The sequence below is a fragment of the Anarhichas minor genome, unplaced genomic scaffold, assembly GCF_050575085.1.
Source record: "Anarhichas minor isolate MPS153535 unplaced genomic scaffold, ASM5057508v1 ptg000021l, whole genome shotgun sequence".
Classification (NCBI taxonomy): domain Eukaryota; kingdom Metazoa; phylum Chordata; class Actinopteri; order Perciformes; family Anarhichadidae; genus Anarhichas; species Anarhichas minor.
In genome coordinates, this window is record NW_027466467.1 from 10,859,962 (window position 1) to 10,874,116 (window position 14,155).

General features: G+C 38.3%; 1 protein-coding gene across 1 annotated transcript; it reads left to right on the forward strand.

The window, feature by feature from the left end:
• The first annotated feature begins 3,516 nt into the window (after window positions 1-3,516).
• Window positions 3,517-11,345, forward strand: vamp3 (vesicle-associated membrane protein 3 (cellubrevin)). Its single transcript, XM_076095768.1, has 5 exons — window positions 3,517-3,643; window positions 8,049-8,127; window positions 8,824-8,982; window positions 9,122-9,173; window positions 9,476-11,345. Coding segments are annotated over exons 1-5 (312 nt in total). The 5' UTR covers window positions 3,517-3,641; the 3' UTR covers window positions 9,496-11,345.
• Window positions 11,346-14,155: the final 2,810 nt, after the last annotated feature.

Consider the following 14,155-nt stretch of genomic DNA (forward strand, 5'->3'; position numbering starts at 1 on the left):
GCATCACCAAGCATCAATGCCTTAAGAATAAAGTTACTCACCACAGCAAATACAAAGTCCCTACATTTTTGATTGCTCTCCAAAGACCTAAATCTGTCCTGAAACTCTGCACTCTCCAAACACACATTTTTTTGTCATTACTCTCACAAAGCCTTTAAAACAGTACAGGTTATGGTGTGTTCTCCACACACTCACACATTGTTTCCTCCAGGCCCCACTGCTCAGTACAAATCCATCCCATGGCTGGTGTCCCTTTGGGAATAAAGCTGGTGGGCGTGGAGATTTATCAGGTGACAAACACAAAGTGCCATGAGCTGCTTGAGGGCTCAACACTCAAGTGTGTGAGAGATGAAGAGTCTGCATGAGGACATGGCTGCAACACTGCTGACTGTGATGCTCACGATCCCCTACATCTGCAAGGGAGGTGAGAAGCTTTTATGACACAGCATGACCTGGTAGTTCAACAAATAATGCAACCTCTCTGCTATCATTTGGGGAGTTAATGCATCTGTGTTACCTGTTCATGTGACAGTGCAGCTGAGAAAATCAACAGCGACGGACTTCTTTCAAAAAATACGAGAGCAGCGTGAATCAGAGTGTTTTCCTGGAGGCTGCAGCAGAGAGATCAGCGAGGCTGCAGAACTGATGGAAGCAGACGATGTAGAATATGTAAGTTCTCAGTAAATAGTACTTTCTTTCACATTTAATTCCAATAGAGGATTTCAAACATGTACCTGAAAACACATTGACTTGACATCAAATTTATCTTGGTTTGCTTTTATTTTTAAGAGAAACACATGTTGACATATACAGTCTTCATATCGGAACTTATTAGATACTTTCTGTTCTTTCTATTAATTTATTATCTCGCAAAGTTCCCCTTTAAACGTATTCAAGTCAAGCATAAATCAAAGCACAAGTTTGATTATTTCAATATGCATCCAGACTGAAATTCTTCACCGAATTACTCTACAGGTTCTCATTTTCAAAACAAGTGTAATGTCAGTAACTATAGACGATGTCAACAGGAAGGTTTCAATTAAAAGTGGGCCATCACTCTCTGTACAGAGGGATATTCTATCCACATGGAAGTAGGAATAAAGACCATGTCTAGAACCTTGACTCAAGGCTGGAGAAGCACTCCTCTGTTCGACAGGCATATAAAGTGTAACTCAATCAAGCTAGTCACTGACGCGTTTACCATTACTGTGTTCCTACATACCAGGCTTGCAATGAGAAGACAGAGTAAAAGCAGGCCATTAACATCAACTTTGTTATAGTGCACCTGCTGCAGATCTCAGGTGACCAGCATGAAAGTCAGCAGAGAGGTGGAATGTGATCAAGTAGGATTTCTGTCATGTTGTTTCTTTGTTTCACATAAAGTCGAGCAATAAACCATTTTTTAAATGTTTTTAAGAGAGACCTCATGGATACTATCGCATTCACAGCCTGCTGTTCTTGTATGGAATAAATATAACAACTTATTTATAGGAGGAGAGTTCCAGCATGCTGTATAATGGAGCTGCTGCTCAGAAAGAAATAAACCATGTAAGTTGTAGTTTGGCTTCAATATGTTGTTTTTCATAAATAAATAAAAAGCATATTGCACACAAAGTGTATGAATAAAGCTATTACAGCAAAGCCTAAAAACACATTTGTCTTGTAGCAGAGCCCTGGAGAAGAAGCTGCAGTGGATGAAGGATCTGGGATGTAGCCAAGAGCGAGAGCTGAAGACGACTATGTTGTTTGTTGGGTCGAGGGAAGCTTGGCTTTCCCAAAAGCATCCTGGTACCAAGGGCAACTTGTATTATTACAACTAGCAATACACTATAAATAGCAAGTAATCTCACTATGCATCTTTGAACAAAGGATGTATACAATTAAGATGATTTGTTTCAAGGATTAATTTGCATGCTGAATTTCATTTCATTCAAATATTAAGAACGGTAATAAAGAACATTTATTTGATACCAATGTTTCATACTTGACACTGTTGCTTCTGTTCAGTAATTGTGACTTGTTAATCCATAGGAAATAGAAAAAAAGTAGGTTTTCAAAAAATTGAATTGGGAATATCTTGTAAACACTGTTTCAATACATACAATATCATTTTTAAGAGTTTAAAAGGTACATCAATATTAGATTAATTTGAAGTGTATAATTATATTTCAAAGTACATTTGACCTATTAAGAGCACATTAAGTGCCATCTAATTATTCTCAATAGCTTTACATGAACAATTTAATAAATGTATATTGTATGCATATTTGCTCATTTTGTGGCCTCATGGGTTAATTACAGGACTTTAACATTAATGAGGGGCTAAGTAAGATGTTGGGCCACAATGAGCCACCTTTTATCACCCTTTTTAATGCTCTGTGATGACCTGTAAATGCTGTCACAGGGAGTGTAAAAAATGTATCTTTTAGTTCTTGGGCCATTCAATTTTATTCAGAGGGTTGTGAACTTAGCTGTGTGTAGTCTTATCTTCTGTTATTTCGACCTGCGTGTTGTATGCTTTGTTATTGTTGTAGTGTTGGTATTATTAGTCCATCTACTGGTTTAAAAAATCCAGGGAATTAGCCTCAACACACGGATTAATTACTTTACCAACGCACTCACTGCAAGGAAAAATAGCACATCTTGTCCTGACCTGTAGCCTTTGATTCATATTGGAAACAAAGAATAACAGACTCAGTTGAGTTTCTATTTATTGTGGGCATAAGGAATGCAGACAATCAACAAAAATGGCCTAGCAGTTTTGTTTCTTGATCCAAATATTTCACATTTAAAGAACTAAATCGAAAGAAATATTTTTTGTCTATGTGCACTCCTTTGCAAAACGAAGTTTTTTTTCCTTTTGCAGTTGCAACATCAGAAATATACAATGTTAAGTTTAGTCATGTGTCACATGCTGATCACGAGCGTTGATTGTCGCCTTCTCCCCCCATATCTAATGGACAGTTAATAGAATGAATGGAGGCTGGAAATATACAGATTTAAGGCGTTTCTCTTCTATTTCTATGACTTATCTTCGATCTTGCCATATTTTCAAGAACAAGTTCGCTTTAATGTTATAATCCAATTGTATGCGACAATAATTGTAGGATACTGTAGGGTGACAGGCTACTGCCTCTTTAATGCTGCCTTCAGGTTCTCCTCGTAAGATCACAATTTATCTTTGTAGTAGTAAATACTAATGCCTTCTCACCTGATAACAAAATGTGCCAGATAATATGAGCCGGTTATTGGATGATATTTTATTTTTAGAATCAAGTACCACAGAATTACTTTGTGTATGATTACACCTTGAATAAGGAATACTTCAAATAGAGAAATTGGCTTTACAATTGTAGGTTTCATATATGAATTATGCTAAAAGTTATTCTATGGACAGTATTATTTTAATATCAATTGTCATTACATTTTGGTACAGCGAATCAAAGTTAAAATTCCAACCTTACTGTTTTTTTTAGTACATTGATTATCTGTCGTTGCCATACATATTTGTTCTCCCATTTCCGATAGCACTCGAAGGCTACATAACGAGCGTCGACAGTAACTGTTACGGCTCGACACTTTAGCTTTAGCTCGGATACCAGAAACAGCGTCGGTGTCGTTCAGAGAAATCTCATTTCACAATGTAAGTCTATCGTGTTTCTACTTGCCTAACATACGGGCCTTCCGGGTAGTTTGGTGAAACAGGATCACAGAAAAAGAGCAACGCCCTAAACTTTGCAACTAACGTTAGCACGCAACAAGTGCTAGGATGGTGTCGTTAGTTTTGGCGATTTGGCTAAGCTAGCTACCGCTTCATTAGAGCCTGGTTACTTTACCCAACACAAACCACGTCAACGACCATTTACTAGTTAAGAAGAAAAGTGAAGGAAACTATGACGTGATGGCTTTTATAACGTCTACATCTACTTAACATTAACTATAACTTAGGACAATGAGCTTTATGCTAGTTTAGCCTTTCTTTTTGGTTGATCTAACTTTGCCCACTGCCTACGTAGGCTACTTACATTCGGTTAACCCTAAAATTACCCACTACCTACGTAGCCTACGTACATCCAGTTAACCCTAACGTTAAAACTGAAAACAGTTCTTCGTTAAACTTTTAAGTATTGCAGCTGTCATTGGGAATCACTAATGGCTTGTGCAAAGTAACGCTAACATTAGCGTTAACGTGTCAATTGAAAACAGGAAATGTGTTGATGCTTTAGTTAACCTTTTGTTAAAAACGTTAGGCAATAATTGCACGAGACGGTAACGTTAATTAAAGTGGTGTAACTAGTTAGGACAGAGTGATGCTTTATTGTTATCATTCACTGTTTGTCGAACTGTGGTCATGTTACAATAGCAATACAGCGCAAGCCAAAGCAAATTCCCTTGTATCCCTTATGTTTACTTATTTTATCATTAACATAATCCCTATTCAACCCTAAATCCATTAACTTCCCCCTCATCTATTCCCACCCTCCTCTTAATTGGCCTACCACCCTACACAGGAAATCTGCCTAAATAAAATGAAGGTAACGTTTGTTCAACATGTAGACGTGCAAAAACCAATAACCTCGATGTTTAAAAGTAATTTTTCATCCCTGGTCAAATCTGTCCACATGTGGATAGTACCTGTTTGTTTGATGTTAATCCGCGCTGAAGATAGTTCCTGTTATAAACGAAATCATTGTACTCAATGATTTAGTTTATATCTCACTACACAGATATATGACACATGATCTTAAGCACCTATTTTGATTGCTTTACAATCTTTTTTCACTTCTACAATGCAGTAGAGAAATTGACATATCTCAATATTTTTCTTGTTTTGATATATGAATAAGTAGTAATTGATACAGGAAGATCTGCTTAACGACTGCGGTCAAACACTTGAGTTACGTTTTCAAAGTGTGTACTAAAATAATGTCTCTGGAAGGTAATTTTACATCAGACCTCTCATCTTTACATCAAATGAATATCAGCTTTTGCCATGACACAGAAAAAGTAGCGATTAAATCGCTGCACTGCATCTACTTTTCATAATGCCTAATATGATGCATGTTCAAAGTAAGGTTTTGTTTGTTTTCATGTTGCTTTTGTATTTTAAACATTGTACAACTTGGGACGCATAACACATTTCATAATATATTCTAATAATAAAGGGGAATAAAATAGTAGAATTTGGCATATAAAGCCATTTAAACCCATTTCCTGTGCATTTTTATGAACAAATAAACCGTGAAACTAAGTTCATGAAATTGCCCTGAGTTTGGACAGTTGTACTACTTTGAACACATCTTACAACTATAGGGTTATCAGCGATAGGAGGTAGTCACAAGAATCTGCTAACAATAATTACTGGAACAAAGTGGCAGTCAATAGGCCTTTTACATAGCAGACATTTTGACAAAGCTCAGGTGTAATTATTAATAACATGTCAGCCTGTTTCAGGGCCTTGTTATTGTGTAAGCTGGCTCATCTTAAATGGAATGAGTCATCATTCATGTTGCATACACCTGTGCTATTTATGGTATGACAAGTCTGAATGTCTGCGGTGTAAAAGGTAATTCATAATGAATAGAGAAACAGACTGTTGGGTTGTTTGTTTTGAATCAGCAGCATTGTAACATCATATGAATACACTTGTATCGCCTTAGTGGGGTCTTGGATGTCTCACGGGGGAACATTAGATTCAGCCCACCTATTCTCCATTGTTGACTTTGGTGTTTGGTGAGTTACATCATGGATTGTTTTTCTGCAGGAAATTAAATAGGTCAGACTTACTAGCATAGTCAGTGCAATTTCCATTAACTTGACTGCGATGTGTTCCTGTGTCGTTCAAACCTAGACAGTTGGAATGTAAGTGAGCTGTTGTGCCTCACTCCTACACTTGTGCTATATTTAAAGGGGGCACCAGCTGCAGTTGCCTCTGAAATGCTCACAAATGGTTAATGCACTCTAACTGATATGTGTTGTTTTTACACTGTCTCAGCCACTCAAGTAACAGCCAGGTTGTAAGATCACTGGCTCTTCGACAAATAGGTTTTGTTTTCTGATGTTATTATGCGGCAGTGTACTTCAGGACTGTTCACATATTGATGCTAAGCTAACGTGCTGATGGTATGCTTGCTCTAGCCCAAGTAATGCTTGGGTTTGCGAATTCACTGGTAGTTTGGAGAGAGTGTTTTCTAGAATCTACGGAAGTAGCTCCTCTGTTACTGCTGCCCCACTCTGCTTCCTCATAACCATAACCATATTTAATCTTGGAACTAAGAAAGTTCCTCTTTCTGTAATACCTGGAGCAATAAAACCCGAGGGGCTGGTTTGGGTTTGCCAGAGGTCAGTTTAGGTGGAGATGGTTTGGTTTGTCAGCCTCATGTGAGATTTGGTGCAAAGCTGATCCAACCTGCATTTAAATGTTAATGTATTTTTTACTGCTCACCATTGGTTTCTTTAGCCATTTGTGGTTTTGTCACTTTTGTTTCATACCCTCATGCTGTAATATACAGCTGATATTTTAATTTGATTAGCCCATGTTTATCAAAAAGGCACAATAAAGCCCATTCTGCAATAAGGATTGAGATATTTATATCATAGTACATGGTAAATGTTTTGTGTTTGTATTCTAGTATGCATGGGTGTGCCTGTTTGCTGAGAGTAAGAACTGTTTTGCCACAGGTCTCTTTTACTGAGTCATGACAAACTGTGTAAAGTAAACCGTACGCTATCTATTGTCTTTTTTTCAGGAGAGTTTGGTCATTGCAGAGCAATGCTGTCTCATGTCAGAGGGTGGCAGTAGCTAACCGCTGACTGACTAACCTGTAAAAGAAGGAAGGCTCATTCTGCCATGTGACAGCGTTTTGCTTTTGCATTGGTGCCAGACTTTTTTGCCACTTCTATTAAAGTTAATGGGCGGGGACGGCAAGTCTCACTTTATATCTGTGTTGTTTAACCACAAAATACAAATATAAGCACATTACATGTGTTTTTTTTTTTTAATGGTACCGTTTGGTCCAAGATAGCTACATCATGACACATGTGACCAAACTATTATCGCTGACCCGACTGGAATTTATTACCAGATCAATTTATGAATGGCTCTGATTATAACTGGCAGGCCGGACTCAATGATATGGCCCTGACGTTAGCCCTTCTAAATGTTATTAAATATCATTAAGAGTTTTCTGGATGATTAGTTATTAATTACAAAGATGCTATATTGCAATGAAATACATGTAGAATAGTACCAGCTTGGCACCAATGTGAGTTCAGTGATGTAATTACCCTTCCTTCTTTTTGGGGTTCCTATCAAATCTAGAAACATAGATAAACAGTTCAAGTAATGGGTAGGATTTCCTTGTTCCAGTTTCCGTTTCTATATTTGTGTCCTTCCCAAGTTGTTATGAAAGAAAAAATTAGATGCATGCTTGCAGATAAAGAAGGGCTGGGTGTACAAAGTCGAATACAAATTGCACAGATGTTTTTTTTTTATTATGTATTTCGTCCAGCGGCATATCTATTGTCAATTATTTAACTGAAGTATTAAATCTGCAACGACTCTTGTTACATGTTAAGGAAGGTGTGCTTAATGATTGCTGTTATTGGCAGAAGGACAAAATAGAGCATCAGTGCAAAATCAATATTCATATAAAACACACGTCTTGAAGGCCCCACCCCTTCCCTAAATATATGAATATTGTTGCCGTTTGTGGCCGGCTATTTTTGGATGGAATACTCTGTTTAGTGTGGCGCCACCCCCTTCAAATTGGAGATCAGTTCAGTTATTTACAATTTAACAATTTTTATAATGGCTTTAACTGTGATACAGGAATTGTAAAGCTATGGGATAGTCCAAAAGATGAGTGTGATAAGACAGTGTGGTTAGGGTGTTTGCTTCTACCCATCACAAACGGTTGTTAGTCCGATGCGTCTTAATAGTTGAGGTGCAGATTGAGTTCCATGTTGTGCAAGATCATTTGTTTTATGATATTTTTTTGTGAAATCTCACAGACGGCTAATATCTACAATTGTCATAATTTCACCAGGTCAGCAGCCGGTCCAGAAGGTTCTGGCGCAGCGTCAGGAAACAAGCGCTTGCAGCAGACCCAGGCCCAGGTGGATGAGGTATGATCTGTCTTCCAGTACTGGCTTACGAGGTCCAATTACAATCTGCTTCATTTCTCTCACCTGTGCCACTCTTATTATTGACCCTCCCGTCTTCAGCCACTGCGTGTGACCCCCTTCTTCTTTAATGTCTTGTTTAATGTTCTGGACCAGAGACTTGCGTAACGCTTGGCAGCAGTGTCACGAATCACCGCCACGTGGAATCAGTTGCTCTCTAATGCTCTACCTCCACATGTCGGCTCACATGCCAAAGAAAAACGATATTCAAAACCAAGTCAAGAAATACAATGGCTGCTAAATCTCACACTCCCTGTGGTTTTGTTCTTAATCGTCTTTACTGCTCTCTTTCTTAATTATGGCCCTGTTGATGTTGGCCCCTCCTACACAGAACTTTAACCGTAGCATGTCGCATGCGTGCGCGCACATTCATGATTTTAGGTGAACCCTTGTCCATAAAGCTGTAGGTGTTAGAGGTTACTCAACACATTTCAGCAGTGATATCTGCATTCTGCATGGTATATAAGTGCATTTCCAATCGATTCTTTTAATTGTAAAATAACTTATCAAGGCAATGTTTGTTTGATCTTCAATGACGTCTAGTCAGAATTACCCAACATTCAAATCCAGTACACCAAGGTACAGTAATCTAAAAAGTACTGATATTAAACCAAGTGTTTTGTTCTTGTGTGTGAGTAGGTGGTGGATATTATGCGTGTTAATGTGGACAAAGTGCTGGAACGGGACCAGAAGCTTTCTGAACTGGATGACAGAGCAGATGCACTGCAGGCTGGAGCCTCCCAGTTCGAGACCAGTGCAGCGAAGCTGAAAAGGAAATACTGGTGGAAGAACTGCAAGGTGCCTAAAAAAAAAAATCTGACCCCTAGGCCTGCCATGTTTACCCAATGAATAGTTTGATTCACCTACACAACATACATTATATATACATAACCACTTATGCGTGTCACTGAATGTTCTGTACCATTACCCGTTGCAGATGTGGGCCATCCTGATAGCTGTCATCATCATCATCATCATCATCATTATTAGTGAGTATCAGGCCAGGGGTTGGAAAACCTTTTTCATCCACAGTTGTTGCAGTTTGTGTTACTTCAGATGATCAGAAGAATCAATATGATTTTTAATAAGTTTCTGCTCATAGCCCTTAATAACAAGAGTAGTTATATTTACTTTAGAAAGGTTTCAGTTTGATCTGGGGTGTTGATGTCTAGTTAGTATGTTGTTAATATATTTGAATTAGAGATACTTTAGTAAGTTATTATATTCTTGGTAAAACTAATAAGTTAATTTAAGTCTTTCGTCTAAAACGTTCCAACTCCTTTATTCACAGTTTGGAGTTACAACTCCTAAAACAGCAACAACAGGCGGAGGAGTGGAGGAAACGATGAAGGAGAGGAGAGGAGCAACGTACATAATGAAGTCTCAGAAGATGACGTACTGAGCTCCACAACAAATTTTCTCCTAGCAGGGGGTCTTCATTCCTTGTCTGCCCCGTGTGTTTGTGTGTGTGTTTTACCCTGCATTACTACACCAGACATCTTTAAACTTATATTAGAGTTCTGTGTCACTTGCCAAAGAAAACAGAAACATTCAGAAACAGCTTGATAATTAAACTCGCACACACACACACACACTTTCTCCAACCTCAGGACTAGAAGTGAAGAATGTTATTAACTCTCCTCAACTTATATTTACTTTCTATGTTTTATTAATAGCCATTGATTTTGTGTGCCAGGCTATGAGAAGTGGCTTTGAGGATTTGCTGTTCTGTGTTGGTTTAGATTGTAATAGTACTCCTGCATATCATTGAACAGATGCCCTTTTCTAATACGTACACATTTGTACTTCTCAGATGCCAATATTTAGATATTTGTCCTCATTTAGAAAGAGAAAAAAAAGCTGTTTTATGAACTAGTGTAGTTCCAAACAGACCTGTTGGGACCGAGCCGATTGCTTGGCCTCCGGTATTTCGCCTTTCTCGAGAACCACTCATCCCAACGATTTCACTCTTGGCACTGGACTTCCTTGGGTTCTCAGCAGTACATCTGCCATGACAAAGTTGCATCCCCTAGGAATGCTTGAGTATACGCATCATTTGGGTGCAAAAGCTCACTCAAGCATTGACTTGAGAGCCAGCTGTACCCAGCATGCTGTTCGGCAGTTTAACAGGTAATAGGGATTCGTCTCAACACACCACAGATTGTGTACTTTAACCCACTGAGAATGCATCCACACTGCACTTCGTTGGGTCCTCGACCAGCCAAGTGTGAAGTCGATCCAATGAACGGTTGTCGAGGAAGTCGAAGGACATACTTGCATACTGACAGAAACTCCTTCCATTTTAGTTCGATGGTTAAAGTCGACTGGGTAATGGTGGGATCTGATGCCGTTATTTATTTATACGCCTGGTTTAGTGCCAATTCATTTTTTTTGTATAGGAGCTTTGATTTTGGATTGAATAAAAAGGAATTTCATTGGTCACCTCACAACAAATAAGCTAACCAGTAACACACTGTTGAACCACCTGATCATACCTGTCCATCTACCTTCCGGGTAGGACTTCATTAAGAAACAGTCTGTGTTTAGATAAGTGCCTATACGTTAAGACCTACAGCCTCACAGCGAGGCGATGCTAGACAAACTGCCATGAAGTTTAAAAAAAGAAAAAGTGCTACACTGGGTTAAAATTGCCGACTTTTCGCAATCAGGTGCTCTCAATGATGTGCCAGAAAGTTTGCCTTTGTGATATATTCAAGTCTTAAAAGTAAGAAAATATAGTGTTAGACAGATGCCTTAGTGGGTATCTCCAATGGAGAACCGCCAAAATACAGCCACGCCTTATTTATCATATAATCCAGCCAATAAAAGAGTAGTGCCTTCTGAACTGTCAAAACAATTACTGTACTTCTTGCTTATTCCGCTGAGTGTATTAACGTTTAATAAAGTCTTCTGTTTAGTCACACTGGCATCTATCCCAGCTGATCAAAACGATGTACTTCTCACGTGTGACATTTTAATATTCCTCTAACAAAAGCTTTTTTTTGTAGTATTTTTGTCTCACTGCTGCTGAGCATCATATGATTTGAGTGTAGACAAAGACTTTGTTGGGCAATGACGGTGTTGTATACCAACACTGGATGATTGCATTCCCTGCTGTGGCCTCCATCCTATTGAAATAAATGTATTTTAAGGAGATAAAACTGTTTGGAATTCATTTGTACTTTCATTTCACTTTGCCTGGCATTTTATTGCTGGAATTATAACTGTTGATGTTGCATTTTTTTGGTTGTCTTTAAGACATTGGCCTTCAGTGTATGTGTGAAACTGGTAATTACAATGAGCACTATACAATACAATAAGATGGGCTCTTTTGACATTTTTAGAGTATAGGTATATAGATGTAGCCAAACTGTAGCCATTAAGGAGACTTAACATTTTCAAAGGCCACTGAAAATGCTTTTGCAGACCAAACTTTTTATCCCAGCTGTGTGGAATTGTTGTCATCGTCTCATGTCTACTCCAGCAATGTGAGATCCAGTAACTTCCAACCCTTGCTCATGTCTAACCACTGAGCACGCATTTGGAAATAAGTGCAATTCTACTCTTTGGCCCTAAATGCCTTTTGCTTGAATAAAACAGATGTGATTCAAATCACAAAGCCTCATCTGTCTTCTGTTTCTGATCCATGACAGAATAAATGTCAGAGTTTACTCTTTTCAAAAGGGACTTGCTATCTCACCGCTAGTTTTGGTCTAGCTTTATAGATAACTACAATGCCATTGATTCCTCTTTTGGAGTCGAATATATACCTGCTCAATAATTCAAAGACCCAGTTGATCATCCACACTGCTGTGTAGCTCACTGGCCGCCACCAAAATACAATTGTCAACTAATGTTACGTCATTGTTGAGAACTTTCCATGTTAAAAAGGGTTGTGGTCTATTATAACCCACAGATATCACATGATGATGGATCTATTGGGCAATGGCTCGCTTTGCCCAGTTGGTGATCCAGTCTTACTCTATTACCATGTATGCAAAAGTTATAACATACATCACTGTGCCAAATTGTTTTCAAGTTCCAATTTAAGTTTCTTTGTGATACCAAACATTTTGAGTGAAAGAAGTTTTCTTCAAGACCAGATTGTAAAACTAAGGTTTGTACAGTACGTGTACCACAGCAACTCCTTCAACTGCGTAGTGACTTACCGTGGCTGACACATGGTACATGTTTTGATGGACATGAAGACAAAGACACATTTGCAGCTCTCTGTTTGTAATGTTCAGATTCTAGTCTTGTCAGTTCATTGTTATTGGAGTGTATTCTCTTATTCCTTAGGTCCATTTCCTCTTGTGTAGAACATCAGCTTTTATGCTACTCTTGGCTTTCGAACAACAGCAAACATGATGATCATTTCAAATTGAATTTAGTGCTACATAACAAGTCCACCCCAATGTCCAAAACGTCCTGCAGCGAGTCTTTTCTCCACCCTGTATCCTGGTCATCACTCTACAGTACCCGTAGCTTACGTTTTTAAATTGTAAACGCACAGGGTGGACCAAAATGTCCTCTGATCCTATGTTTACTTAATGTATGAATTTCCTCTTACTCTGTCTATTTGACTGGATGTGTGTTTGTGTGAGAGAGACAGACAGACAGAGGGGGATTAACTAACGCCTTGAAACTCTGTGAATGTTGGAACTCTTTTTCTCGTACTGGCTTCAGATTGCAGGTGAGTTTGTAAATGTGAGAGTGAGTGTGTGTGAGGATGTGCACTGATTTGAGAGCTGCTTCCTTTGATACAGTTGTCCAACAGTGCTAGACAGACCAGGGCTTTCTACCATTTTTAAATTGAAAGTATATTACAGTACCATTTATTTTGTAGAAAAAGGACACAAAACAAACTTCACAAAGTATATGAAAGGCCATTTGTCTTGAATTCAGGGACTGTTTGTTTGTGACACAAAGGAATGAATAAATGAACTATTTACGTATATGTACTTAGGTGTGACTGTCTGTTAAGATGAATACATTCAAATTGAGAATAGCTATGCTGATACCTATTTTAATTTATTTATACACTCATCAGTGCGACCAGTAGGTGCAGACTCGACACAAAACATTCAAAAAGCGCAGATATCAGCAGCAAAGTGTGTACATAAGTGTGTACTTGACACCACAACCAGGGCTGTTTCCACCTGAATTAAAATGCATGCAAAACAGATGGTCCGACTCAACAAATGCAGTTATTAACATTTAAGTCAATGTAATGCAGCATTACATTGACTAACTTTTATCTTTTTTATTCCACCTGTGCTTTTCCTGTGAAGTGAAAATACCTGTTGTGGAAAAGATCTTCGAATCTGGCCCATTTGGGAACGATAAAGAAATATAAAAGACATGTCGGTCAAATCAAAATCATGACGAAGCTTAACTTGTTCTCAACTTCCAAATGAATGAAATGTCCCGGTAGGAAAAGCACAGGTATAAAAACATTCATTTGAATACAAATAGACAACGTTATCTCCTCAAACAAATCGTGAATAACCAACTTCAGCTAAACATCAGCGTCAAACATTGAATTTTAACACATCAAAATGATACATTTTTACATACACTGCTTCATTGGTCAGTTAGCATACAGTTAATCAAAGCCTACAGGAAGTAGTACACACTGGTAGTAGCCTCTCAGTAGTGCCTCATTCCAGTCAGTTAATCCAAGATGGATTTGTGAGTAAGAAAGAAATGAAAATATTTTTTTTAACTTGAGGAATAATGACCAAAGCTGTAATAACCCATAATTCATATTCACTCAATCACAAATTAATTAAATGTATGCACACTTGCTCTTTCATCCAACAGTCAAGGCTCGGTTTAGATTCCCCTCTGGGTGGCGCTATTGTGCTGTGCACAGTGATCCAAGTCCAGTTTTTTTTGTACAATTAATACAAAATCAGCTTTTCTTTGTTATTTGAAAACACAATGCCTCAGTGTGAGCTGTATTTACTGG